General features: G+C 46.9%; 1 protein-coding gene across 2 annotated transcripts in view; it reads left to right on the plus strand.

The window, feature by feature from the left end:
* Positions 1-2,157: 2,157 nt before the first annotated feature.
* Positions 2,158-24,113, plus strand: part of CFAP251 (cilia and flagella associated protein 251) — a 65,133-nt gene continuing 43,177 nt past the window's right edge. Inside the window, exons 1-8 of one of the 2 annotated variants that reach the window (XM_046025304.1) lie at positions 2,158-2,352; positions 3,599-3,835; positions 6,761-6,901; positions 8,327-8,436; positions 14,291-14,402; positions 14,670-14,750; positions 21,228-21,305; positions 22,944-22,994. In XM_046025304.1, coding sequence (XP_045881260.1) covers positions 2,290-2,352; positions 3,599-3,835; positions 6,761-6,901; positions 8,327-8,436; positions 14,291-14,402; positions 14,670-14,750; positions 21,228-21,305; positions 22,944-22,994 — 873 coding nt within the window. In that variant the 5' untranslated portion in view covers positions 2,158-2,289. The remainder of the gene's footprint in view (positions 2,353-3,598; positions 3,836-6,760; positions 6,902-8,326; positions 8,437-14,290; positions 14,403-14,669; positions 14,751-21,227; positions 21,306-22,943; positions 22,995-24,113) is intronic. The other variant, XM_046025302.1, reaches the window with a different exon arrangement.

Raw genomic sequence — 24,113 nt, forward strand, 5'->3', positions numbered from 1 at the left:
GCAAGATAACGTAGCCTACATAGTGTGTCCTCCCAGCTAGCTGAAATACTGCGCAGGACAGGTAGTGTCCCATAAGAAAGTGGGGAGGGTTGATCTGTGCTGTGTCCAGGACGCAGGAAAATTTAGTTTGCTTTTGACAAAGAGGATTTTACCAAACAGCTCATACTTAGTCTTCAGAAAGTCAGAACTGCAGGGAGCCACCAATGCCGCTTCTCAGACGTGGGCGCCTTGGGAAAAAGTTGGGGGAGGGAGGCAAATTTCGCCCCGGGGTCCCGTGGGCGCCTCTCCCCGGCGGAGCGCCTGGGGGCGTGCCGGCCCGCCCACGACAGAGCTTTGGTCACGTGACCACCAGCCGGCCTTCCCGCTTTACCGCGGCTGGCGGTGGTGGCGGTTACCTTGGGGACAGGGCTTGGGTGGCAACCGTAGCTAGGGAGCGTGTGGAGGAGAAAGCACGCAGCAGGCTGGGGAGGTGACCGAGCGGTCCAGGCGGCGGGAGGGCTGGACTTTTGAGGCCGTCGGAGGGCGCACTCCGTGAGTCGGGGGCGGGGTTCCTGGTGTGGGAGGGCCTGGTGCCCCGCAGGGGTAGGGAGCGCTCGCCCCACCTGGGAAGGGCCCTGGCGGCCTCAGAGAGACCTGAGCTGGAGGAAGGAGCCGCGCCTGGACGTTGTGTCCCCCTCCCCTCCCCCATAGACCCCCATACTTTCCTCCCCTCCCCTGGGCGCCCGCATCAAGATGCACCGGCAAAGTTTGCAGTCGGAGAAGAGCAGGCCCCTTGCTCAGGGACCCGGGCTTGCAATCTTAGCACTGCTTTTTCCACCTGGAGGAACCGAGCGTTAGAGAGGTCTGCCTCTTTCTGGCGGTGTGAGCTGATTAAGTCATTTCAACTCCCAGAGCCTCAAACTTCAGTTTGTCAGAAGAAATAAGTGAGAGACTATGTTAGAAGGCCGTTAAACTTTATAAAGGATTGCTGCATTTCTCAAGCCCTCTGCGGCAGCTGCACGGAACATTTTACGTAGGTCATCTCAACCCCAGAATGAAGGGCTCTAACTTTTATCTTGCCTGTGAGCAAATACGCACTCTGAGGGTACAGTGACTTGCCCAAGGTCTCAGAGCAAGTGAGTAGTGGAACCAGGATTGGGTGTTAGGAGAGGCCGACTGCAAAGCCCACGCTTTTAACCACTAGCCGCTGCTTCTGCCCTTATTTACATTATGAGAATTGTTGTTAATGCCTGGGTTATCATTTTGCTTGTCTGTGGGAATATGGATATATACAAAGTGAGTAACAGAGCTCTAAAATTATTCCTGGAAAGATGAGAGGCCCTGGCATCAGTATGCTTCCGATTTGGTACAGGCTTTCCCAGAAGTATGAAATTCTTTTTATTCCTGTGGAAAGGAACCAGAGCTGGTATTGCACAGTCCATGGATAGGTTCATGCGCTAGGAAATTAAAATGGGAAACAAGAGAGAATTGCTGATGGTTATGGTCAAAATTTCTCTAAAGGAAACTCCGCAAAGAAGAATGTCAGATGCAGGGGAGTACCCACTAGAAGAAGAAGAAAAAGATGAAGAAACAGAAGTGGAAGGAGAGTATAATCAATATGATGGAGAGGTGGAAAGTATGCAACCGGAATTAAAAGAAGATGACATGTTAGTACAGAGAGAGCCTCAGGAGGAGGTGGAGGAAGAGGAAGGAGAAGAGAAGGAAGGAGTGGAGGAGAAAGGGGAGGAGGGGGAGGAAGGAGGAAAGGGGGTGGGAGAGAAGGGGGAGGAAGGGGGAGAGGAGGTGGGGGATGAAGAAAGGGAGGAGGGGGAGGAGGAAGAAGAGGAGGAGGAAGAGGAAGGAGAGGAGGAAGAGGAAGGGGAGGAGGAAGAGGAAGGGGAGGAGGAAGGGGAGGTGGAAGAAGTAGAGGAGGAAGAGGAAGGAGTGGAGGAGGAAGGGGAGGAGGGAGGAATAGAGGAGAAAGGGGAGGAGGCAGAGGAGGAGGAAGGAGTGGAGGAAGAGGAGTCAGGGGAGGAGGGGGAAGGAGTAGAGAAGAAAGAGAAGGAAGGAGAAGAGGGGGAGGAAGAGGAGGAATGGGAGAAAGAGGAAAGAGTGGAAGAGAAAGGGGAGGAGGAAGAAGGGGAGGAATGGGAAGAGGAAGAAGAGGAGGAAGAGGAAGAGGGGGAAGAATATGGCCAAGAGGAAGAGGCTGTCAGAGAAGAAGCAGAGGAAAAGGCTGGAGAAGCACGGGAGGAGGAGGCTGCCATTCAGGAAGAAACCACAGCGAAGCCTCAACAAATCACCAAGTCCATGACCAGTTCGGAGATAGTTACACCGACTGATACCCAGTCAGTCATGTCAGGAACTTCCCTAGTAAGTAGTAATTTTAAGTCATTCATCTGTTCTTTCATTCATTCATTCATTCATTCATTCATTCAGAGTCATGGAATGCTTACCATTTGCCAGGCTATGGGGATAATACAAATAAGATACAGTCCATTCTCTTAAGGAGCTCTAGGGTGCGTAGGGAGGCAGACCGGTACCTGAACACCATGAAACAAGATGCTAAGTGCAGTGATTGAGAGATGCATGGTAGATATTTAAAAAACAAAAATCAAGAACACTTAGCCCAGCTAGGAGGATGGTCAGGGAAGGCCTCCTGGAGGAGGTGTGCAGGGGAGCTGACAGAAAGAGTTCCTAGGGGTTAGTTGGAATGCACTTGTCTTAGAACAGAGTCAGTGAGATCATAGTATTGTAGGCTGTCCCCCTGAAGGAGAACTCAGCTGTGGTCCCAGGAGAAGTGACTGTGACTCGCCCATCCTTGGAGATGACCAGTGCCACTTAGAAGAATGGTTTTGCTGTGCGGTTCTGCTCGTAGGCCAAGAATAAACCTGGCACACACATGATTCGTGTTAGTTAAGTACAAAATGTCCCAGGCTCCTTTTAATTTTTTAAAACTATTATTATTATTTTAAGATTTGACTTATTTATTTGACAGAGTGAGAGAGGGCAAAGCAGGGGGAGAGCAGGAGAGGGAGAAGCGGACGCCCCACTGAGGAGGCAGCCCAAAGTGGGGCTCCATCCTAGACCCCAGGATCATGACCTGAGCCAAAGGCAAACACTTAACCAACTGAGCCCCCCAGTTGCCCCCCAGGCACCTTTTTGAAACAGTTAATAGTTCCAGTGTGAGGCGAACATTAAGGCTGGCTGAGTAGGAACAGAAAGGAAAGTAAAGGAGGGAACCAAGCAGCTTGGCACTGTATTTGGAATCAAAATCTTCTTTTATTTCTTTTTTTTTAAAGATTTTATTTATTTATTTGACAGAGAGAGATCACAAGTAGACAGAGAGGCAGGCAGAGAGAGAGAGAGGGAAGCAGGCTCGCTGCTGAGCAGAGAGCCCGATGCAGGACTCGATCCCAGGACCCTGAGATCATGACCTGAGCCGAAGGCAGAGGCTTAACCCACTGAGCCACCCAGGTGCCCCTTTTATTTCTTTTTTAAGAGAACCCTTAGCGAGTCAAAGGATGCATTAGAATCAGAGCATTTGGAAACAAATGATCCTTTAAGAGACTTGAGCTCAAAACTAAAGTTTATGGATTTGGATCAAACCGGTTCCAAGGAATCAGAGATTATTTTCCCCGAAACACAGCCCTCAAGCGAGCTTGGGGAGAAAATCGACCAGATGCCCCAGGATGAACTGGGATGGGAAAGGAGAGAGGAAAAAAGATCATCAGACTTAAGTGAGCGACAAGAGGAAGAATTCCAGTCCAGAGCAGAGATGCCGGAGAAATCACTGGTGTCTACCAGCGAGGACGTACTGTTTCGAAAGGATGACCGTGCCAACGTGTATCCTTTGGTAAGTGAGTGTAACGTGCTTTTTAATTTCCTCTAGTGCTTTAAAAGCATTGTGAAATAAGGAAATTTTATGCATATGGGGAAAAAATGCCACCAGAAATATCCTTTTCGAAGTAATAATAGACTCGTATGTTTTAAAGTTCAGCGCTCTGGCGGGACATGTGTGACAGGAGCGCTGTGTCTGGGCCTGACATCTGGGTCCCACAGTGTTGCTTCCCAGGCAGGAAATTCCGAACGGGGTTTGTCTGTTGCATAGGGTGCTGTTTCTTGTGGGAGACTCAACGTGAATCTGTCCTCCCCTTCCCCTTCTCTCTCACTTCCTCCTCCTGCTCCACCATTCCTTTCCCTTTTCCCTCCTCTCCTCGCCTCTTCTGCCTTAGCTGGCTTGATACCTCTTTACAAGCTCCTAAAACCATTCCGGGCTCCTAAAACTGCACGTTCGGAGATGGACCAGAAAGCGAAAGGTATGGAAAAAGTGAAAGCCACTGAGAAAGGCACCGGGAGGTCCACAGGCATCTGCCTTTGCCGCACAAATATTACCATTTACCAAGAGAAGGAAGAGGGGAAGAGTTTTTCCCTTCTTCCTCCCTCTGCTACTGAAAATGGCTTCCTAGGATTCACCTCCCCCTTTCCCTGCAGATTCCGCCTTTGGAAGATTCGTAAGTGATCGAAGGCATGTAAAGTGTTCAATGTCGTTCCTGACACATAGTGAGCACTGGACGGGTGTTCACATCTAGATGATGATCGTGGTGGTGGCTGCAGGGATGGCAATGATGACCAGGATGACGACAGACGCCTTGTGGGCGATGCAGACAACGGACAGCCTCCTTTCTGTAGACTGGGTTTCCTTTGAGCAGTGGAGTTCAAGGTCAAAACTGGGGCTTGCCCAGTCTGAAAGATAGAAAAAGTTTTGGAGCCCGTGAAGGCTTTTGGCTTGTTTAGCCGGCTAGCACGACATCTGGTGATATCGCTAATGAGAGCAAGTGGCCTGCGTGCCGGGGGTTTGGGTCCCCTGTTAGCCTTGGGCTCACTGCAGAACTCAACTCTTCTAGACCACCTCCCTCTGCAAATTTGTTTAGCTCCTTGAGGACACACCTCCTTTCTGTTCCCGTTCCTGTATTGGTTTTTTTTTTTTCCTTTTTAAAAAAGATTTTATTTATTTATTTGACAGAGAGAGATCACAAGTAAGGAAAGAGGCAGGTAGAGAGAGGGGGAAGCAAGCTCCCTGCTGAGCAGAGAGCCTGATGCGGGGCTCGATCCCAGGACCCTGAGATCATGACCAGAGCCGAAGGCAGAGGCTTTAACCCACTGAGCCACCCAGGCGCCCCTCATCTTTCTTTTAAATATTTATTTATTTATTTGAAAGGGGTGGGTGGGGAAGGGCAGAGAAGAGTCTTTTTTTTTTTTTAATTCATTTATTTGACAGAGAGAGATCACAGGCAGGCAGAGAGAGAGAAAGGAGGAAGCAGGCTCCCCGCTGAGCAGAGAGCCTGATGCGGGGCTTGATCCCAGAACCCTGGGATCATGACCAGAGCTGAAGGCAGAGTTTTTTTTTTTATTTTTTTTAAATTTATTTATTTTTTCAGCGTAACAGTATTCATTGTTTGCACAACACCCAGTGCTCCATGCAATACGTGCCCTCCCTATTACCCACCACCTGTTCCCCCAACCTCCCACCCCTGACCCTTCAAAACCCTCAGGTTGTTTTTCAGAGTCCATAGTCTCTTATGGTTCGCCTCCCGAAGGCAGAGGTTTTAACCCACTGAGCCACCCAGGTATCCCAGGCCGAGGGGAGTCTTAAGTGGACTATTCATGGAATCCCATGTTGGGCTGAATCCCACAGCCCTGAGATCACAACCTGAGCTAAAGCCAAGAGTCATTTGCTGATGCAACTGTGCCACCCAGGTGCCCCTAAAATTTACCATCTTAGCCATTTTGAAGTGTACAGTGTCGTAGTAGGTACATTCACACTGTGGTGCAACCGACGCCTGGAACTCATCTCGCAAAACGGAAGCTCTCTACCCATTGAACAACTTCCTATTCCCCAGCCCTGCCCCTGGCAACCGCCATTCTACTTTCTGTTTCTATGGATCTGATTCCTCTTGGGACCATGTCCGCGGAATCCTACCGTATTTGTCTTTTTGTGACTGGTGGATTTCACTTATGTGATGTCCCTAAGCCCACCCATGTTGTAGAGCATCGGATCTCCTTCCTGTGGAAGCCCGAACAACACTCATTTTGTTTATCCATTCATCCGTCATCGGATACTTGGGTTCCTTTTACCTTTTGGCTTCTGTGAAGTATGCTGCTCTGAACATGGGCGTGTGAATGTCTCTTTGGGACCCCGCTTCCAGGTCTTTGAGCTTGGTACCCAGAAGCGTCATTGCCGCATGATAGGCTAATTCTGCTTTCAGAGTTTTGAGAGCTCTCCCTGGGGTTTTCCACAGCAGCTGCACCGTTTCACAGTCCCACCAAGAGTGCCCAGTGGTTCCAGTTTCTCCACATCCTCATAAAATTGACCTTTTAAAGCGCACCATTGATTCCTTTTTAGCATGTCTACAAGGTTGTGCGGCTGTCACCACTGTCTAATTCCAGAACATTTTCATCCCGCACAAAAGAAATCCATATCCCGGAGCCGTCACTCCCCACCCACCTTCCCCAGGCCCCCGGCAGCCACTGGGCTCCTTTCCGTCTCTATGGATCGGACTGACCCTGCACTGTGTGCGGCCCCTTTCACTCAGCATCGTGGATTTGAGGGTCCTCCGCGCCCTAGCATGCGGTTGAGGATGTTCTTGAAGTGATCCCCCTCACTTTGGACTGATGACGTGAAATCCTTCCCCTCCAGAGTCTGCGCCGGGGGTGCCTGGCATCACTGTTCCGGGCTCAGCGCACTCAGTGCCTTGCTGGTCTTGCCTTTGTCTTCCAGACCATGACTTGGTCTTTCGGATGGAACAGTTCTCTTCCTGTTTACTACCTTCGAGATGAAAACCAGCGAGTTCTTCTGTACGTCTGTGCTCACACCGCGGTCATCTACGATGTCTTCAGGAATACTCAGCACCATCTTCAGGTATACAAGTTTTCGTTGTTGCTTTTTAAGATTTTATTTTTGTATTTGAGAGAGCAAGCGAGAGGGAGCATGAGGGAGAAACAGACTGCCCTGTTCAGCAGGGAGCCTGACTTGGGGCTCGATCCCAGGACCCTGAGATCAAAGCCTTAGCCAAAGGCTGATGCTTAATTGACTGAGCCACCCAGGAGCCCCTGGACATATATTTCAATAAGAACCTTCCTTAAGTCAATGCCTAGGTCAAAAACATCACAGAGGGGTTCCCAAAAGCCTGGCCGGTATTCAGGGATCCATGACATGTGGGTGCAAAATTTGCATCTAGATGTCCAGAGACGCACACAAGCCCAGCAAACAGCCCTTCTTGGAGCTTCATTGAATGTGCAGAACTGAGCACAGTGCTGAGGGCAGAGGGAGAGGGGTAGTTTGTGTCTGCAGAGCAAGGAAGGAGTGGCAGGTAGAGGGGCTGAGAAATAGGGGTCCCAGGCAGGTGTCTGGCCTCCTGCAGAGTCAGGTGGCTGGGAGTGGCCTTGACCATTCATCCATCCATCCATTCATTCATTCATTCCATAGGTATTTATCAGAACCTCTTCGTTTCAGATTCATGGTCTGTAGTCATGAACAAAACAGATCTAGTTCCCCCCATCCATGGAGCTTATAGTCTCATAAATACACAATTATGAATTGCAACAAGTACTCCGAAGGAAATGTGGGCTGCTGCAGGAGAGAGATCAGGAGTGCGAGATGGCCCTCCAGTTGGGTGGGCTGGCAAACGTGCCCTTTGTGCCGAGATCTGACTGAGGAGAATGAACCAACCAGGGGCAGTTTGGGGAGGAGCAGTCCAGACCCAAGGAGCTCCAGGTTTGCAGGCCTGCCCATGGGGCCCTGAAAGAAGGCTGGTTGGTATGACTGACACAGAGTGAGCAAGGGGAGAGGAAGGAGGGAGGAAACGTGTTATTTCCTGGTAGGGAGCACTAGCATCTTGTTTGTTTCCAGAAGATTCCTGAGTTACTGGAAAAGGATTGTGGGGGGTGGAAACGAAAGCAGAGAGACCAGCAAAGGGGCTTTTGCTCTAGATCTGCTCAGAGGCTTGAGTGGATGCTGTTTAAAGGAGATGAGGCCAGCAGGGCTTCAGGGAGGCTGGAGGTGGGGCAGAACCCCAACATTTATTCCCCACCTGGGTTCAGAGTTGGGCACATGCCTAGATCTGTAGAGATCCTCTGTCCTTGTGGGGAGTGTGGCTTACCCTTCAGCAGTTTTGAGGGAGAGAAAATTGGAAAACCACTGGCTATGGAGAAATGCCAGGGAAAGGCCATAGGAGTGGAATTTTCAGCCCGATAAACCTGGAAGGAGAGCTCAGTTCTCTGTGTGGGGCCCCAGCCTCTCCGGCCGTCCTGAATGTTTCAGAGCATTTTCTCTGCATTTCTGCAGGGCCATGCTAACGTGATCTCCTGCCTCTGCATCAGTGAAGACAGGCGGTGGATTGCCACGGCCGACAAAGGGCCCGACTGCCTGATAATCATATGGGACTCCTTCACAGGGTAGGTGTGGCACAGGCATGTTTTTCCTACTCAGTGTAGTGCATCTGCAACAAATGAGAAATGCTGGTCTGGGCGTGCAGAAGCCAGCGATGGGATGCGGTGAGCACGGCCTGGGGAGGCTGGCCATCCTGTTGCCCTGAGGCCCGGTCGAGTGACATTACCTTCGTGAATTTCCCCAGTTACAATTCTTGGCTCTTTAGGCCCAGAAACTTGGTTTGGCGGTGTCCCAGAGTAGATGAGGGAGGTTGACGCTAACCCAGAAAAGTGAAGTGATTTTCCCCATCTATAAAAAAAGAGGCTGATCATACCCACTGTTTTAGTTTCCTTGGGCTGCTCTAAGAACTTACCATGCACAGAGGGACTTAAAACAACAGAAAGTTATTCCCTCACAGTTCACGAGGCTGGAAGTCTGAAATGAGGGTGCCGAAAGGGGTGGTTGCTTCTGGGGCTGAGGGAGAACCTGCTCCAGGCCTCTCTCCCAGCTGCTGGTGGTGGCTGGCAGGCCTGTGTTCCTTGGCTGGTAGACCAATCACTCTAGTCTCTGCCTCTCTTTGTGTCTGCTCGTCTATGAGTTCAGTAGTCATTGGTTTTAGGATCCATCCTAACCCATCCTCATCTGAGATAACACTCTGCAAGGACCCTATTCCCATATAATGCTCACATCCTGAGGCTCTGGGTGGGGGGCCTCAACACACTGCACTTACCTTACAGGACTGTCGTAAAGACCAGTAGCGCCCAGCACATGGCCCATGACGGATGTTCGTGTGTGTTTTCTTTCTTCATTCCTGGTCCTAGAGGCAGAGTGCCGTGCTAGATTAATTGATAAGATTGTAAGGCCCTGGTTGGGTTGTGGGGGGTGGTGACATGGGGGGGGTGGATGAGTCCAGTTGGGGACGATTAGGAAGAAGTTGTGTTTCATGCTCTTGGGTGTTCTGGAAAGTTAGGTTGGATGTCCTAAGATACAGGTCCCCCAGGTGACTGGTGACCTCCTAGGGCCCTGTTACTTAATCCTGGTCCTCATCTTATGAGACGTCTCAGTGGCATTTGACACTCTTTATTTCCTTGGTTTCTCTGATAACACGTCCCCTTGGTTTTCATCCACCTTCTGAGACTCTGCTTCCTCTGGCCCAAGATGGTGAGGCTGCAGTTGGTCCTGTTCTCCAGCTGGGAGGGAGCAGACCTGGGGTTGAAACCACACCATCTTCATCTCCATGACCACCTCAGAATTCCTCTTCTCATGGATGAGGAAGCTGCTGGAAAACATTCCACCTGGATATCCCATGGATATCCCCAAGCCCTGTTGTATCTCCTCCCAGAGGCCTTCTAAACCCACCTCTGCTGCCCCTACCCACCCATCCCCACCTGGCCAGCCTCCTCCTCTGCAGCTTCACTCTGCAGCCCAACCTCTAGGATGGTGACTTAGAATACACATGACATAAAATTGACCATCTCCACAATTTTTGGAAAAGATTTAGTTATTATTTATTTAAGAGCAAGAGAGTATGAGTGGGGGATGGGCGGAAGAAGAGGGAGGGAGAATCGTCAAGCATACTCCTTGCTGAGTGCAGCACCCGATATGGGGCTCGATCCCAGGATCATGATCCCTGGGATCATGATCTGAGTCAAAGGAGAGGCTTTAACCCACTGAGCCACCCAGGCGCCCCTGATTTTTTTTTTAATTTAAAGATTTTATTTATTTATTTGACAGACAGAGATCACAAGTAGGCAGAGACGCAGACAGAGAGAGAGGAATGGAAGCAGGCTCCCCGCTGAGCAGAGAGCCCGATGCGGGGCTCGATTCCAGGACCCTGGGATCATGACCTGAGCCAGAGGCAGAGGCTTTAACCCACTGAGCCACCCAAGCCCCCCAAAATATGATTTTTAAACTTCTAATTTGGTGGCATTAATTACATTCACAATGTTGTGCGGCCATCGGCACTATTTCCGGAACGTTTTCATCACCCCAAAGAGAAACTCTGTGACAGTGAGCTCCCCATTCTCCCTCCTCTCGGGCCCTCATCAACTTTCTGTCTCTATAAGTTTGCCTGTCATCATTTTATGTCTGTGAATCGTATGTGGCTTTTTATGTCTGGTTTTTCTCTCAGCTTAATGTTTTTGGAGTGCTCCCGTCCTGTAGCACGAGTCAGTGCTTCCTTTGTTTTCAAGATTCTATCACATGGATATATCGGTTCTGCTTATCTACTCGTCTGTTGGTTTTTAATAATCTTTTCTTTCTTTTTTTTTGGTTTTTAATAATCTTTTAATTGAAAGCTAACATCTCCTCTGGCCACCATCTCCAATCTTCATCCTCTTCCTGGAGGTAGTCAATTTGGTGTGTTTCCTTCCAGAACATTTGCTGTGGTCTTAAATACAGATACACGGACATCAGCATGTAGCATCACATGGTTCTTTTTTTTTTTTTAAAGATTTTATTTATTTATTTGTTTGACAGAGACCACAAGTAGGCAGAGAGGCAGGCAGAGAGAGAGGGGGAAGCAGGCCCCCCGCCGAGCAGAGAGCCCAATGTGGGGCTCAATCCCAGGACCCTGGGATCATGACCTGAGTCAAAGGCAGAGGCTCAACCCACTGAGCCACCCAGGTACCCCTGCGTGGTTCTTCTCCACAACATTTTGAGTGTGATGTTTTCCCAAAGGCAAAATCTGTTTGTGATACTCCCCTGCTGAACACCCTTCAGAGGCTGCCTCTTGCCGACCCAGCCTGAGTTAGAGGACAAAACGCATCTTGCATCCTAGTCGCAGGAACTCGTCCTCCAGAAAGTGGAATTCCCCCTCTGCATGGCTGGCTGTCACCTGTGGCTGTCACACGCTTCCAGCTGCAAGTAGTGGGATATCCGACTTACACGACGTTACTCCCGTGACGGAGTCCACAGGCAGGAAGGGTGGGCCCCTCACGGGTGTCTCCTCTCTGAAACTCTTGCCCATAGCTCCCCTTCCCCAGGCGCGGCTGGCCCCCTAAAAATGCTTTATTCTTTGCTTTTTTCTTTTCTTTTTTTTAAGATTTTATTTATTTGTCTGACAAAGTAGAGATCACAGGTAGGCAGAGAGGCAGGCAGAAAGAGAGAGGGGGAAGCAGACTCCCCGCCGAGCAGGGAGCCTGATGCGGGGCTCCATCCCAGGACGCTGGGATCATGACCTGAGCTGAAAGCTTAACTGACTGAGCCACCCAGGTGCCCCTCTTCGATTTTCTCTTGCTTATAAAGCTGTCTCCCCGACTAGACTAGGGGTGACTCTGGCAGTAATTTTTTTTCTTTTTAATTGCAAAGTAAAGTGCATCTGTGGTTAACAATTCAATATGTCAATACGAGTTTTATGATATAGTAAATGATGACTTTGGGACCCAGAAAAGATTACTTGGTTTAAGAATTAATATTCACTTTATTAAAGTTATAAACTAAGAACCATAGTTCTTCCTTAAGCTCTTTATTCAACTTATAAATCTTACTCCTTTTATAAATCTAGCATATTTTTACAGTTGCCTTTAAGGGGGTTTTGATTAATGTTTGGCCCCACTCACAAATTTGATTATTAATTCCTTTTAAACATTTTTAAACTGCACTTAGAAATTGAATATATTTGGTTTTATCTCTAAGTTCTTTAGTAGTCTGATTAAAAAATAAACCCTTCACCCATACTTTTTTTTTTTTTTTTTTTTTTTTTTACCCTTCACCCATACTTAAGGAATTCTTGTGAATCTAATAAATTAGACGTAACTATGGCAAATCTTAAGTTCTCATAAGTATTCTAATATTGTTTATAAACCAGTGTGATTTGAATGTAAAATCACAGGTCTGAATCAACCACGGGTTTTGAATTAGAATCACAAATTTAATCCATCAGAGGCTCTGATATGTTAAATTCTCTTAAGCATCACCCATTCCTAAGAAAAATAAACAGATTCTCTTCCCACCAATGTGTTTACAGAACAGGCCCAGCTGACGTCACTGGCTCTCTGTTTCATTCTGGAAAGCCACAGGGATAAGATGCTTTTCCCCACTAAGGACCTCACTGTGTCATTCACAGCAATATTAGGTAGGGCTGCCTTCTCTCAAATGATTTTGGGGGCTACTTCCCAGGGGGATGAAGTCCTCTCTGGTGACAGAGAACCAGCCAGGTCCTCAGCTGGGGCACAGACTTGGTTCCAGCCATTTGGGGCACTGGAGGGACCTAGGAGGCCTGCTGATATTTCCTGTACCAAGGGCTGTGTAATGAAAAACAATGGGGAACCACCAGCCCACGGTCCTGAATTAGGACGTCCTACCACTCAGCCTCACTCACATCACCCACATCTTTGCTTCTGTTGTGTTTCTCTGGCCCGCTTAGACATTGAAATATCTCATTTAATTCTGCATGTGACAAGGTTTTTCCTGCTTCTTAGGGTTCTACAGTCTTGCCAGTGATACAGTATAGTAGTGAAGGAGGGGGAAAAAAAGTGAGTCCTTCGTCGCCCAGACACGTCACCAGAGTCATCCTTGTTTAGTTTAGAATCTGTTCCTCTAGGCTCTTCTGTGCACAGAAATGTGTGCACTCTCTCTCCCTCATGCACGATGAAGCTACCTACACTGTTCAGCAATTTGCTTTTTTCTCAAAATTTTGGTCACCTTCCCACATTGCCTCGTTCTTTCTTTTTTTTTTTTAAGATTTTATTTATTTATTTGGCAAAGAGAGAGAGCATAGGTAGGCAGAGTAGTAGGCAGAGGGAGAGAGAGAAGCATGCTCTCCACTGAGCAGGGAGCCTGATGCAGGACTCAATCCCAGGACCTGAGCTGGAGGCAGCCGCTTAACCAACTGAGCCACCCAGGCGCCCCTGCCCCATTCTTTTTGCAAGTAGCCTAGTTTTTCATTATATGGTCATGCCATAATTTTTTTAAACAGTTCCCACATCCGTGGATATTTGTGTTTCGAGATTCTTTTGCCATTAAAGCAGTGCCACGATGAACATGATTTTATATTTATCCCTGTTTACTTTCGCTATTATTTTTCTGGGAAAAAAGCTGTAAAAGAGGAATTGTTGAGTCCTAGGGTGCATGCATTTAAAATTTTGTCAGGTGCAGCTAAGATGCTATCTAGAAAGCCTGTGCTTGTTTTCATTCCCACTTAGGTGGGAGAGCGCTCGTTTTCCTGAGAGCTGGGTATTGTCCTCGGCATCTTTTTTTTCATATTTCCATCCTTCGTGCCTGGCACAGAATCAGTGCTCAATAGTGGGTAACAGTTGACTTCATGAAGAGAACAAACAGCATGTTTGCATACTGCTGAGTTAGTTTCATTATTTTTTAAATTGAGGTAAAATTCACATAAGGTAAAATTTGCCGTTGCGAATCGTGGAATTCAGTGACATTGAACGTGTTTACAATGTTGTGCCATCGACGCATGTATCTAATTCCAGCTGCTGTTTTAAAGTCATCTCTATGTCCAATGTGGGGCTCGAACCCACAACCCCGAGGTCAGGAGTCGCATGCTCCACCAGCTGAGCCCACCGGGTGCTCCTAGTTCCAAAACCCCAAAAGGAAAACCCAAAGCCATCATTCATCCCTCCCATTCCCCCTGACAGCCACTGACCTGCTGGTCCGTCCCTGTGGATTTTCTAATTCTGGACTCTTCATGTCAGTGAGCTCGAGCAACGTGTGGTCTTTGTGTCAGGTCTCTCTACTTGACGTGATGGTTTTGGGGTCCACCCCTGATACAGCAGGGGTCCGCGCTTCATTCCTTTGTACAGCTGCATCGCAGTCCGTTGTATGGACGGACCACATTTGGTTCCTCCTTAGCTTTTGAAGCAAGTCCCTCCGGGGAGCAAGGCAGACCTCTGCAAAGGGGTGTTCCCCGGTCCTGTTTTGCAGCATTCCTGTGCACACAATATTTGACAGCTGCCCAGAAGGCAACGGCATCGAGGCCATAGCCATCACCCGGGATGCCAAATACCTGGCTACCATCTCCGATGCTGAAATCCAGGTACGGGGCGCTTGGAGGCGGCCTTAGCAGGCTGGCCGGCCTGTTGGGTGTGTCCCGGTGAGCAGCTCTGCTCCGGCCACATGGCATCTGTGATGCTGTCAGGGAATGACCAGACCCCATGGCCCCTCGCTGCGGGTTCTCTCCCTGGGGTTCAGCTCACGGTGCCATGTTCCCAAGCCACAGTTACACAGCTACCACGAGAGGTGTCGGGTTCGTCGGCAGCTTTCAGGAACCTTCTCATTCTCCTCCATCTGCTGTCACTCACAGGAAGTTTGCATCTGGAGGTGGACCTTAGCCGTGGAAACGCCAGTGTGTACCCTCAACCTCCTCAAAGAGTATGGTGTTCAGGTGAGCTCAGTTTGAGTGTGCAAAGCTGTGTCTACAGTCACACCGAGCCCAGGTCCAAACCTACTTTTGGTTTTGCTGGCGTTCGGTTATGTACACTAGCGCTTGTAAAAAAACACTGCCGTGTCCTTGATCTCATTTTAATCTTGATGATAGTGCGCGATATTTTCTTGAGCATGTATTATGTGCCAGGTTCTGCTAAGTTTGTTAGAGCAAGCATCTCCCGCAGTCCATGCAAACGTGCTGGGAAGGAGTTCTTTAGTAACTCAGTGGACGGCTACTGTTAAGTACTAGGTAATTTGTCTGAAGTCACAGGCCAGTGACCTTTCCTGTTCTAGACCCACACTCTTTAACTGCTCCCGAGACCCAGAAATTATTAGTCTCGGTGTGCTTGAAGCGACTTGCCAAGGACACCCACCAAGTCTACTCTTCCGTTCTGTGTGGTCTTACTTGTCCTTGTACCCTTTGCTCATCACACGCCTGCTCGGTCCCTATGATGCACCAGACACTGTGCAAAGTGGTCACCTGGGTGCAGGACCCAGAACCCAGTCAGAGGGCCTGGGTGACTGGGCTCAGCCGGGCACACGTCATGCTGCAGCTTCATGTCCATCTCGCTCCTTCTGGACCCCACCGTCCCTCTAGGTCTCCGCAAAAAATTTCCTCACAGCTTTTGTAAGCTGAGCTGATACAGTAGCTACCAGCCATAGCGAGTTTTTTTGTTGCTGCAAGAAACTGCTCTGGGACTTTTTAGAGCTTGCATTGAATCCGTGGATTGCTTTGGGCAGTTGTCCTCTTAACAATCCATGGGCACAGCGGCACCTAGGTGGCTCCGTGGGTTAAAGCCTCTGCCTTTGGCTCAGGTCATGATCCCAGGGTCCTGGGATCGAGGCCTGCATCAGGCTCTCTGCTCGGTGGGGAGGCTGCTTCTTCCTCTCTCTCTGCCTGCCTCTCTGCCTACTTGTGATCTCTGTCTGTCAAATAAATAAATAAAATCTTTAAAAAAAAAACAAAAACAAGAAACAAAACAATCGACGGGCACAGGCTGTCTTTCCATTCACTTACGTCTTCTCGAGTTTCCTTCAGCAGTGCGGTTTGCAGTGAACAAACTCTCCACCAAACGTTTATTCCTAGGTCTTTTTATGCCGTCTTAAGTGGATCGGTGTTCTTAATTTTCTTCGTGGCTTTTCATTGCTAGTCTATAGAAATGCAACTGATTTTTGTGGGATTCTGTGCCATGAAACTTTGCTGAATACATGCGGCTGCTTGTATTTAAGTCAGTTAGAGTGAGATAAAACTACAGATTCATTTCCTCGGCGTCACTACATCTCAAGTACTCCCCAGCCACCTGTGGCCAGTGGCTGCCACGTTTGACAGAACAGATGAGCCAACATCTTGGTCACAGCGGAATGTGCCATGGACAGCGCTGCAGGGCCCCAAGTCTGGAAGGACTGTGCCATCAGCCTGCTCTGTGCTCCTGCCCGCCCAGCTGGACCGAGCCCTTCAGTTTGGTCTTGAGTGACAAAGGGTGAGCGAGCGCTCAGCACGGCCCAGCTTTCTAGTAGGCTGGCTGTTTCATTTCTCGAGAGAACCATCTCACACCTTCTCTTCATCCCTCCCCGGCCCTTCCTCCTCCTCTTGGCTGATGACCTCTCTGATTTTGCGTTGAGAGAATGGGGGCCATCGGTTACAAACCCTGGCCTGTTCTCATTCCCAGCCTACAACCTGCTTCAGGCTCACCACCGCCTCCTGCCCCTCTGCGTGTAAGAGTGGCCAGTGCCCGAGATGCCACTCCTCTCGGGTGCTTGAGGCCCTCTCCTGCAGCAATCAGCCCTCCCTCCACTGGGTGGCTATACCCCAAGCAAACACACATGCGTTCGTTTCCCCCGTCTCTGGGGGACCCACTGATGGCCCGTCTCCTTCCGGCTCTGGCTCCCTGCACTTCTTCACAGTAACATGTCTCCGAGGTGCTGTCTGTGCCTGCTTTCTGACATCATCATTTCTCATGTACTCTTTGGTGCACAAAATATTTGACCTCTTTATATTTTCATTGCTAAAGGAGGCATACATGCAAAATGTGTACATTTAAAGGCACAAAACAAAAGGTGCCTGTGTGTTTACTGCCCGATCAAGAAAGAACATCACCCAAACCCTGGAAGTCCCTTTGTCCTCCTTCCCCAATGCCATCCCCAAATCAATTAGGGTTAACTAGTGTCCCAGATTTTGTGTTACACATTCCTTTGCTTTCCTATATACTTTTGTCTAGCAAGTATCTCTCAGTACTTTCCTTTTTTTTTTTTTTCTGAGCGAGTGAGAGAGAGAGAGAGAGATAGAATGTGAGCAGGGAGGGGCAGATGGAGAGGGAGAGAGAGACTTTCAAGCAGACTCCATGCTGAGTGCAGAGCCTGATGCCGAGCTCGATGTCAGGACCCTGAGATTCTGACCTGAGTCAAAATCAAAAGTCGGATGCTTAACCAACTGAGACACCCGGGTCCCCCCCACCCAATTTTTTTTAAAATAGGCTCCGCAGCCAGCGTGGGGCTGGAACTCAGGACCCTGAGATCAGGAGCTGCCGGCTCTGCTGGCTGAGCCAGCCAGGCGCCCCTCCCTCAGTACTATGCTATTTTGTTTTACCTGTTTTGTTTGGTGCATGTCTGGAATCATAATTGCTTCATTTTGTCTGCTTTGTTTCCGATATTCATCCGTTTTGAATACTGAGCTATAATTCACTAATTTTCATGCCTATCTGGTCTCCTCTTGTCTGAGTATAATATAGCTCATTTCTCTATCCTACTGGCAATGAACATTTTGGTTCTTCTGGTCTGTCTTCCACCTACCCACGGCTCTACCAAATCTGTGCTTATCACAGTCACTGGCATTTCCAAGTCACGCGAGCACTATTACATCCTCACTAGCACCGTTCCCAGTGGGCGTTGAAGACACCTTCCCTGGGCTCCTCTTGGGCTTGTCCTCTTTCACTGCATGTCTTCTAATGCTGGCCGTCCTCAGGGTTGAGTTGTGGGAGCTCCTCTTACGGCGACACCTTCTTCCTAGGTGTTCTCATCCATTCCCATGACTTTTAAGTCCTGTGCATTCCCAAGATACACCCGAAATCCTTCCTCCCCTCTCCATTTCCACTGCCACCACAACTCCCTGCATCCTTCCAACATCCTTCCAGCTGAGCCGTGTTCACTCTTGTCCTGGTCCTTCCCGCCTTCCTGCAGCAACCAGAGCGACAGTTCTTAAATGAGCCGGACAGATCCTATCACTCTCTTGCTTAAAGTCTTTCAGCGACTTCCCTTTGTGATGGGGATAACCCTAAACTCCCCCTCCACCCACCTGCCAGCACCTACCCTCCTGTTTATTAATGTCTGTTAGTTTGTATGCCCTGGAATTTTACAGAAATGGACTCTTTTTGTGGAGGGCTCTGGCTTCTTTTATTCAATTTAATTTTTGAGATTCATCTATGTATGCAAAGTAGTTTATTCTTCTTTATTCCTCTTTGTGTCCTTTCACATGTGAATGCTGAGTAGTCATCGAATGAATATGTCACAATTTGCTGATTCACCTGTTAAAAGACGTTAGCCCTGTTTCCTGTTTGTGGCTGTTGAAAACGAAGGTGCATGAACTTTCATGCACAAGTCTTTGTAGAGATATGCTTCCGTTTCTCTTGGTAATTATCTTTGTTTCTGATTTGCCCTATCTGCCTTATGTCAGGTTTCTCGGTAACTAAATGGAAATGAGACCGCCAAAACAAGCGAGGGTCCGAGAACAGATCTTTATTGTGGGCACCCTCGGGCGAGGTTCCACGACTCAAAAGAGGGCAGTGAGTCGGGGAAGTCGCGTGCAAGACAAGGTGGCAGGGGTTTACATAAAGTTGAAAAGCAGAACTATTTCCTATTGGTCGGCTCATATGCAAAGGAAGGATTGTAATCCGACCAGTCAGAGTTACTTCCTTTTCTGGGGTTTGAGGGGTATTGGGTTCAGTTGGGGAAGTCCAAAAGGAGAGGTGTAGGGGCCTGCGTCAAGCTGTCAGCAGGTCATTGATCCATTGGCATCCCAAGAGGAGGTGATGATGGGAACCTCGGCCATTTTGGGGTATCTGCCATCTTGAAGAGTTTCCCTTCCTGTCCGGCCCCAACACCTTAACTATAGGGCTGTAGGGTGGTACTTATTTCCATACTTTAAAGATATTATTGTCTTTTTTTTTTAAGATTTTATTTATTTATTTGACAGAGAGAGAAAGAGAGATCACAAGTAGGCAGAGAAGCAGGCAGAGAGAGAGGGAAGCAGGCTCCCTGCTGAGCAGAGAGCCTGATGTAGGGCTCGATCCCAGGACCCTGAGATCATGACCTGATCTAAAGGCAGAGGCTTAACCCACTGAGCCACCCACGTACCGTGATATTGTTGCCTTCAGACTTAACACCACTTCCATTGAGAAGTCAACTATCAATTTTATTGCTCCCTCTTCTGAAAGTTATGTATGTCTTTCCCCTCCTGCCCCATTCTGGCTGCTTTTAAGGTTTTCTGCTGATTGTTAGCAGTTTTTAATGATGTGTCTGTATGTATATGGATGCGTTGTTGATTTTTTTTTAAAGATTTTATTTTATTTATTTGACAGAGAGAGTTCACAAGTAGGCAGAGAGGCAGGCAGAGAGAGAGGAGGAAGCAGGCTCCCTGCGGAGCAGAGAGCCCGACGTGGGGCTCGATCCCAGGACCCTGAGATCATGACTTGAGCCGAAGGCAGCGGCTTAATCCACTGAGCCACCCAGGTGCCCCTGTTGTTGATTTTTTAAAAAAAAATCCAAAACTGGGTGCCTGGTTGGGTCAGTCAGTGGAGCGTATGACTCTTGATCTTGGCTTATAAGTTTGAGCCCCATGTTGGGCATAGAGATTACTCACAAAAAAGGATAAATAAATAAAAATTAAAATCTAAAAAAAAAAAGAAAAACCCAAAACATATCTTCTGGGGTTCTTTGAACTTGGAATATCATATCTTTCTTCAGTTTTGCAAAATTCTCTGCCACTGCTTCTTTAAAGATCACTTTTATCACCTTTTTTCCTTTCCTCTCCTTTTGGTACTCCAATTATACAGACATTGGACCCATCTTGTCCTATACATCTCTTATTGTCTATATTGTCTGTTCTTTTGTGTCTTTATCCTTCAGTCTGGATATTTCCTGCTCTATTTTATCTTCCCATCGTACTGACTAATTATTTCTTTGGCTACATTTAATTTTCTGCTAAATCCTCTTTTGAGATTTTTTGAATCTTTTTTTTTTCAGATCTAGAATTTCCGTTTGATTCTTTTTAAAAATAGAGTTACTGCTGAGATTATGCATTGTGCTCCCTACTCTCTGGCACATCGTGACCACAGTTATTGTCAAGTCTGCATGTGTCGGTGCTATGCCTGCATCTCCTGGGGTCTCTTGCTGATGATTGCTTCCCCCTCGGTTGTCAGTCATTTGGAAATGTCTCTTCCATTCACCTGGTTATGTTTCATTAGATGCCCAGTGTCATGCTTTAAAAAGTCTAGGAATAATTTGAGGCTCAGGATGGTACCTTCCTCCAAGGAAGACTCACTTTTGCTTCTTGCTGGCATCTGGCAAAGTTAACGAGATTAACTGATTAATCAAATCACAGATTGCAGTGATTTGAGGCTGATTTCGAGCCTTTGTGAGGACTTGTCCATGCATTTGCTTCCAACTGTTCTGCCCACCCCCCCCCAACCTCCCCACTCCCACTGAGGCCATTGAGCTGTCCTGAAATTACTTCTCAAACATTGGCACTGGTCCTTCACATTCCTGGAGCAGGCAAGGAGTAGGCAATGGTGTGGAGGTGGCAGGAATGGAACTTAAGTCGTGTTTCTAGAAGCTGTCTCCCAGGGTTGCCCCTGCATCCCTTCACCTCAGGCTGCAGCCACCCCCTCCCACATACATACCCTCACAGGACACGCGCCTCAGTCTCCCCGGGGAGCTCCGTGGTGGTGTGGCTGTTGTTTAGCTTCTACACTTCGTGGTTTCCTCACTTGCATAGTTACCGCAGGGTTGATATTTGGGAAGGGAGCCAGGCAGTCCAGGCTATTCACCTGTTGGCAGGAATCAGAAACTCTTTCCAGTATTTGGCATTCATTCCAAGTTACCTTGTGGCCTTGTCAAATTTAGAAATGTGTATGCAGCAGTTTTTGTCCAAAAGGACACAGAGTAAAGGTTATTAGTGAATATTATGCTACTTTTGCTTGTTCCGATGAATTATAATAAATAAGACTAAATAAGAAAGGGAACACATTTGAGACCATTAATTTTAACACTCAGTGTTTAAATTTTATTCCTATTGCTTGCAAAATGCTGTTGTCTTTTGTTTTATATTCCTACTCAGCTATTTATTATAATATAAATATTATTTATTTTTAACATTTAACTTAGCCAGAGAGAAACAGAAAATTTATTGTAATGTAATATATTTCCGTACTTTATATTTCAGAACTATCTTACTTTTAATCCAACAAATAATAAAGAACTGGTGAGCAACAGTAAAACACAAGCAATATATTATTTGTGGGTAAGTAGAAATATTTTGATTTGTCTTAAATATAGGGACAAATATGTGTTCATTCCCTGAGTACAGATGTTTTGGTAATGTAACAGTACAGTATCTACTTAGGAAGCAATAAATATGTATTAAAATGTTTTGATTTAATTATAGCATTTACTTTAGTCTCATTGGAAACTAGTGTATTAAATCAGAAGCAGATAATTTAAATTTCATTTAATTTTTTAAAGTAATGAGGCAAACATTTATTTGAATGTATTTAGCAGGTTTAGAAAATACAGGGTTTTTCAAGACCTTGGTTTTTACCCCCTTTTAGAAAGGAATTAGCAAACAGATCAGCAATGTATATACTGACATAGGGCAGAATCGTGAGATTAAAAAAAACATCAAAGTTAAACATAAAATTACCACATGACCCAGCAATTCCTAAATCCAAAAGAATTTAAAAAGGCACTCAGACAAATACAAACATACAAGCGTTCATAGCAGTTGTATGATTGTCAGTGACCAAAGGGTAGAAGCAAACCACATGTCCATCAGCTAGTGAATGCATGAACAAAATGTGGTCCATCCGTACAACGGGCTATGATTCGGCCATAAAAAGGAACGAGGCACTGAGACCCCCTACAACATGAATGAACCGCGTACACATCATGGTAAAGGGAAGAAGCCAGACACAACAAACCATGTGCTCTATGATTCCATTGATGTGAAATGTCCGGAAGAGGAGCATCCATTAAGACAAGTGCAGAATGGTGGTGGTTGGTGCTGGGGGAGGGGCATGCCTGATGGCTTAATGGAGAGGGGGCTTCCTTTTGGGGTGATGAAAATGTCCTGAACCAGATGGAGGGGATGGTGCCCAGCATTGTTAGTGTACTGGATGTCCCCGAATTGTACACTTTAAAATGACTAATGGTTGGAATGCCTGGCCGGCTCAGTCAGTGGAGCACATAGCTCTTAATCTTAGAGTTGTTTGGTGTAGAGATTACTTCAAATAAAATCTTTCTTTCTTTCTTTATAAGATTTAATTTATTTATTTGACAGAGATCAGAAGCAGTCACAAGAGGCAGAGGGGGAAGCAGGTTCCCTGCTTAGCAGGGAGCCCGATGTGGGGCTCGATCCCTGGACTCTGGGATTGTGACCTGAGCCAAAGGCAGAGGCTTAACCCACTGAGCCACCCAGGCACCCCTCAAAATAAAATCTTTATGATCAATTTAATTTAAATTTTTAAAACATTTAAAGCGTAAAATCTTTAAAAAATAACAAAATGATTAATGGTTAATGTTATGTTATGTGAATTTTACCTCAATTAAAAATGCAAAACAAAAACACTGATTAAACCACCAGTTTTCAGTGCTAGTTGTTTCTTCTGGTACTTATTGTAGCTTTAATGCCATATAAACGTAGCATATACTACCATTTAAAGTCACAGTCGTTTGTGGCATTTTTTTTTTTTTTTTGACGTATTTGCTTTTCTTTCAGGATGTTTTCAGATGTTCCTTGAGGCAGCAGGTTCTCTTATCTATAGAGGTTGCAAAACCCTGACCCTGTTTAGATGCATTTCTTTTGATTTTGTGGTTATAGTAGTTCTTTCTTTTAGAAACCAGGTCCTTTTGTAGTAGTGATTATTTTTTCTGTACCCCTCAGTATGAAGAGGGAGATCTACTTGCTCACAGTGCCCCACGTTTAACAGAAAAAGTGAGTCTGCTTCCTGCATTTTTATATGTCAGATGTTGTGGAGAGTAAATATGTGTAAGCTTAGTCACTCTGGGCTACTCTTTGCATGTCTTGATATTACACCGTGGGGAAATGATTTGACATTTTTTACTTGGGTCCTTTACCATATTGAATTGTCAGCTGAAAATAATGGAGCCATTATTCAAAATAAAATATTATGGAAAAGAAATTTGACTACCCTGAGAAAATATCCAAAAAAGTGATGGCTTTACCAATGTATGTGTACATAGGACAAAGAATGAAAAGTTATTTCGGAGTGATATAAGAAATAGTTGAACGTGAGTGGCTTGTTTTTAGGTTTCCCGGTTTTCAGAATAATAAAACACGATCTTGGGTATTTAGACGTTTCAGAGCCAGTAGAAAGGTGGTGCGGCAGGTGTTGAACAAAACAGGTTATCTTGCCTGCTGGCTCACCTGGAGCCATGTCACATCTGAGGTAGACCTCGGGTCCCATCTCCTGCCACAACTTCTGCATTTGACACCCATGTAATCTGCCCTCAGTGAGCACCTTATGTTGTTTCTTCTGCTTCCTTTCTTCCCTCTTAGTACGATTTATAGCAATTTATTTTTAAGAGGGCATGCCAAAAAAAAAAAAAAAAAGTTGAGATAGATGAACACAAAGAGAGATGATTCTGTCCAAACCTCTTTTTCATAAATCAAAGTTATCAAACAATAAAGTCAGTTCTCATTATGCGTGGCAGTTACGTTTCACAAAGTCTCCGCAGACCTCAGCGAATACAAAATCATCGCTCCTAAGAGAAGTACAGGATTAGGTTCCTGCCAGCCTCAGGTCGTAACAGTTTCCCCAACAGATAGATACATAACCTTGTCTTACTGTGTTTTCGTTTGAAGACACCGGATTTAATATATAATGTTGATGCGTTAGCGCTCACAGCCAGCAGCTCTGGAACGCATGCCTGAATGACGGTTATCTAACTCAGGTATGTGCTCAGGAAGGCACATCACTAGACTGCCTTTCAGTACCGTGTTCAGCGTTAGTTTAAATACTGCCCTCACCAACAAAAATCACCTCAAAAACGAACAACGTGGCACTAAGCAGACCCTGGAAAGGACTCATGT

Source organism: Meles meles, chromosome 12 (genome assembly GCF_922984935.1).
Source record: "Meles meles chromosome 12, mMelMel3.1 paternal haplotype, whole genome shotgun sequence".
Taxonomy (NCBI): Eukaryota; Metazoa; Chordata; class Mammalia; order Carnivora; family Mustelidae; genus Meles; species Meles meles.